Source organism: Nematolebias whitei, chromosome 12 (assembly GCF_014905685.2).
Source record: "Nematolebias whitei isolate Nwh7 chromosome 12, NemWhi1, whole genome shotgun sequence".
NCBI lineage: Eukaryota > Metazoa > Chordata > Actinopteri > Cyprinodontiformes > Rivulidae > Nematolebias > Nematolebias whitei.
In genome coordinates, this window is record NC_056509.1 from 47,335,551 (window position 1) to 47,336,425 (window position 875).

The following is an 875-nucleotide window of genomic DNA, read 5'->3' on the forward strand; positions in this document are numbered from 1 at the left end:
CCCCCCCCCCAACCTGCACAGTTGATGTGGACCAGGACCTGAACCGGGAGTCCCAGGAGTACCTGGAGGCTCTGGCTCAGGTGACGGCCGAACTGGATTTCTGCGTCAGCCTCTGCAAGTCCCGCGTGATGATGGAGACGTGCTTCGACGTCACCGGCGTTGCCACGGCGATGCAGGAAGGTCACCAGGGGCAGCTAGAGGTCACAAAGTCGAGAACTAAAGAACAAGGCGGGAACCTGGCGTAAGAACTGACCGAGGGGTTCTGGATGTTCTGCTGGTTCTGGATCAGATCGGAGAGGACTAACAGGAAGTGCCTTTCTATTTATTACACACAGCTGTAACTATTTAAACTGCGTTTTCAATATTTATTATGTTTAATTTATTTATTTATGGTGCTAATTTAGACTTATTTGATGCAACATTAATAGAAACTATAGTGAGTTTATAAGATAAAAACATCTTTAGGTGTTAAAATACTGAAACAACAAACCTCAGACTGAAGACCTGCAGGTTCTGCTTCCTGCTCAGAAGATGAAACTTTCTGAAATCAAACGTAAAACTCTTCCTGCAGAACTTCCGAGGTGAGTTCTGGAGTCCAGACAGGTTCTTGTGAGAACCTGCCTCCTTTAAACTTCTGTTGTTTTCACATCTGAGAGGAACACGAGCCGCTAACCGAAGTTCGGCTGCTGGAAGCTGAAGCTGAAGAAAAGCTGCCGTGAAAGAATCCAAAGACCCAAACGGATTCTCCTGCAGAATGAAACGTTTCCCGCAGTTCAAGAAGATCAGGAGCGAGCTGCTTGTGAATCTGTCGTCCTGCTCAAACGTCAAATGTTGACGCCGTTTATTAAAAATGTGTCGATAATTCACAACTCTTA

General features: G+C 46.2%; 1 protein-coding gene across 1 annotated transcript in view; it reads left to right on the forward strand.

Annotated features, from left to right (window-relative positions):
- Positions 1-294, forward strand: part of LOC119417973 (kinesin-like protein KIF26A) — a 60,441-nt gene extending 60,147 nt beyond the window's left edge. Inside the window, exon 17 of the mRNA XM_037685220.1 lies at positions 22-294. Within this exon, the coding sequence (XP_037541148.1) occupies positions 22-245 (224 nt within the window). The 3' untranslated portion in view covers positions 246-294. The remainder of the gene's footprint in view (positions 1-21) is intronic.
- The last annotated feature ends 581 nt before the right edge of the window (positions 295-875 follow it).